Genomic DNA, 2747 nt, shown 5'->3' with positions numbered 1-2747 from the left:
CATGCCAGGCGAGCGCGCTACCGCTTGAGCCACATCCCCAGCCCCAACAATTTATAATAAGTCATTTAATTTTTATAACAGTCCTCTGAGGAAGATTCTACTATGGATTCATTAAAAAAAAAAAAAAGCACAAGGAGGTGAAGTAACTTGACCAAGGCCACCCAGTAAGGAAGTAGCAGAACTGAGGAGACAAATCCAGCAGTCTGGCTCTAGAATCTGTGCTCCTAGCAACCACCCCTAGGTCCTCTTATGCATAGTGAATGACAAAACTTGTACTAGCCCTGCCACATTTCCCCTAATGCCTGTGGCCCTGATCTTCTGTCCTTCCAAAGCTTTCCCTTAGCAGGTTTTCACAAAAACTGCTGCAGAGGACATGGTGTTATGACACCAAAACCTGGCTTCAAGGATGGACTTGTGGCCCCAACCACACTGGTGGAAATGTAACTGAACACTTCAGGGATTGTCTTAGCTATAAATGGCCCCCTAAGGCAAGGTCAGGTCCTTCCTAAGGCAGCCCATATCCAATTACCAATAAAGGCAGGAGGTATAATGACTCTGTTGTTGCAGCCAAACAGTGGAATAACTTGAGCCATTTTTCATTCTAGAGCTCTCCATGGGGTTGGCGAAGGCTGTCTTCAGGGCTGCAAGCTCCTCCCTCTACTCAAACTGCTCCCTGGGCCTTCTTCTTAAGTTGTTGGTCCTCAGGGAGTCCTTAATAAACATTCCATACACAAGTCTGTCTCAGAGTTCCTTTCTTTGAGAGCCCAACCTGAGACTACTGCATAGGCCTAGGATGCCCCAAAGAGTACAATCTTTACAGGCTAGAATGAAGAGAAAGAGGTGTTATAGAAAAGTAGGCAGGGAGAGGTTGTGAAAAAAGAAAATAAAGGAATGAAAAGGAAAAGAAAACTGAAAAAAAGAAAAACTATTCATGATACCAGACTTATCATCTTATATCACTTTAATCCTTTTTCCATTGGTCATCTCCAGCTAATTTTTGTTTTCCTCTGAAACTTTTTTTAAAGGTAATTTCTCTTTTAATGCACAGGATTATTTCTAACTCATCATGAGTAGTGCAAATCCTTAGTCACAATTTAACATGGAACAACTACGCAGCCCTTCCTGAAGAATCTGGCTAAGAGCAGAAGTAAATGTTATGAACGGTTAGCTCTGATCTGCTGTGAGAGGCTCTCTGCAGAGAATATATACCCTCCAGCAGAATGGAGGCTCAGAAGTCCTTGTTCTTAAAAATCACACTATTTAGGTAGTAGTTTACTGTTTATTCTCATCCAGCCCATTTGGATCTTCATTTTGGGGGTTGGAGGTGCTGGGGGGTTGAACCCAAGGGTACTTTATCACTGAGCCACATCCCCAGTCCTTTTTGGTTTTTATTTTGAGACAGGATATCACAAAGTTACTTAGGGCTACTTAAGTTGCTGAGGCTGACCTTGAACTTGCAGTCCTCCTCTTTTAGCCTCCCAAGCCTCTAGGATTACAGGGTGTGCAACACCACACCCTGCTCAGATATATACTCATCCTTACTTGGGGTTGAGGTTTACTCTAGTTTTCTGGCTCCCTCCCAGGCAGGGGGTGCTGGTGTCCTACTGAGGGTCTTCCCTCTACTGGGCAGTTGCTGGAGCCTAGATGGTCAGACATGGACCAGCCAAGCCAGCTCTTCAGACAGCACCATGTGGACCAGCCTTTGCAGGGGGCTCAGATCCTTGAAACAAGAGTCACCATTGCCATGAGGAAATGCATCTTACTGCCTGGTGGGACAGTACAATCTCCACTCTCATTATACAACTCCAGCACCTCCAGGCTTGGGCCAGCTCCAACTTTGCAGAATGGCTGCCTCCAGTGGACCTATGGGACAGACACAGGTAGCCATTGAGATTAGGCACTGGACCAGTCAGTCATCCAGCTGAGCCTCCACTGCTGCAGTTCCACTGAGCTCTCTAAAATGTTTGTGTAATGGCAGGGTATGGTGGTCCATGCACATAATCCCAGTGATTTGAGAGGGTAAGGCAAGAGAATCCCAAGTTCAAGGCCAACTTCAGCAATTTACTAAGACCATGACTCAAAATAAAACAGAAGAGCTGGGGGAATGTGGCTTAGTAATAGAGTACCTCTGGGTCCAATCCCCAGTTCAAAAAACAAATTGGTGGGCTGGGGATGTGGCTCAAGCGGTAGCGCGCTCACCTGGCATGCGTGCGGCCCGGGTTCGATCCTCAGCACCACATACAAACAAAGATGTTGTGTCCGCAAAATACTAAAAAATAAATATTAAAATTCTCTCTCTCTCTACCTCTATCTCTCTCACTCTCTCTTTAAAAAAAAACACAAATTGGTATAACAATGTAGTAAATCCTCAAAAAGTTGAAAATATAACTACATGTGGACCAGCAATTCCACTTCTGGATATATGCCCAAAGTAATTGAAAGCAGGGTCTCCAAGAGATATTTGTATATCTAGGTTCATAACAACATTATTCACAATAGCCAAAAAGTGGAAGCAACCCAATGTCCAACCCAAATGATCGATAAATAGATAAGCAAAAGGTATTACATGTACAAATGAGGTATTATTCAGCCTTCAAAGGCTAGAACATTCTGATATATGCCATGACTTGGTGAAGCCTGAGGAAATTATGCTAAGTTGAATAAGCCAGTCACAAAAAGACAAATATTGTATGATTCCACTTATATGAGGTTTTGGAGCAACCAAATTCATAGAGACAGAAAGTAAA

At 43.8% G+C, this 2747-nt stretch overlaps 1 protein-coding gene across 1 annotated transcript; it reads right to left on the bottom strand.

The window, feature by feature from the left end:
• Positions 1 to 1538: 1538 nt before the first annotated feature.
• Positions 1539 to 1863, bottom strand: Bola1 (bolA family member 1; the record flags this gene model as incomplete). Its single annotated transcript, XM_015476951.2, is given in 4 exon segments — positions 1539 to 1654; positions 1657 to 1734; positions 1737 to 1843; positions 1845 to 1863. Coding segments are annotated over 4 exon segments (320 nt in total), but the record flags the coding sequence as incomplete, so codon positions are not given.
• Between the last annotated feature and the right edge of the window lie 884 nt (positions 1864 to 2747).

This window comes from Marmota marmota, unplaced genomic scaffold (assembly GCF_001458135.2).
Source record: "Marmota marmota marmota unplaced genomic scaffold, marMar, whole genome shotgun sequence".
NCBI lineage: Eukaryota > Metazoa > Chordata > Mammalia > Rodentia > Sciuridae > Marmota > Marmota marmota.
The sequence above is the reverse complement of the archived record's forward strand: the minus strand, read 5'-3'. Positions and strand labels throughout refer to the sequence as shown.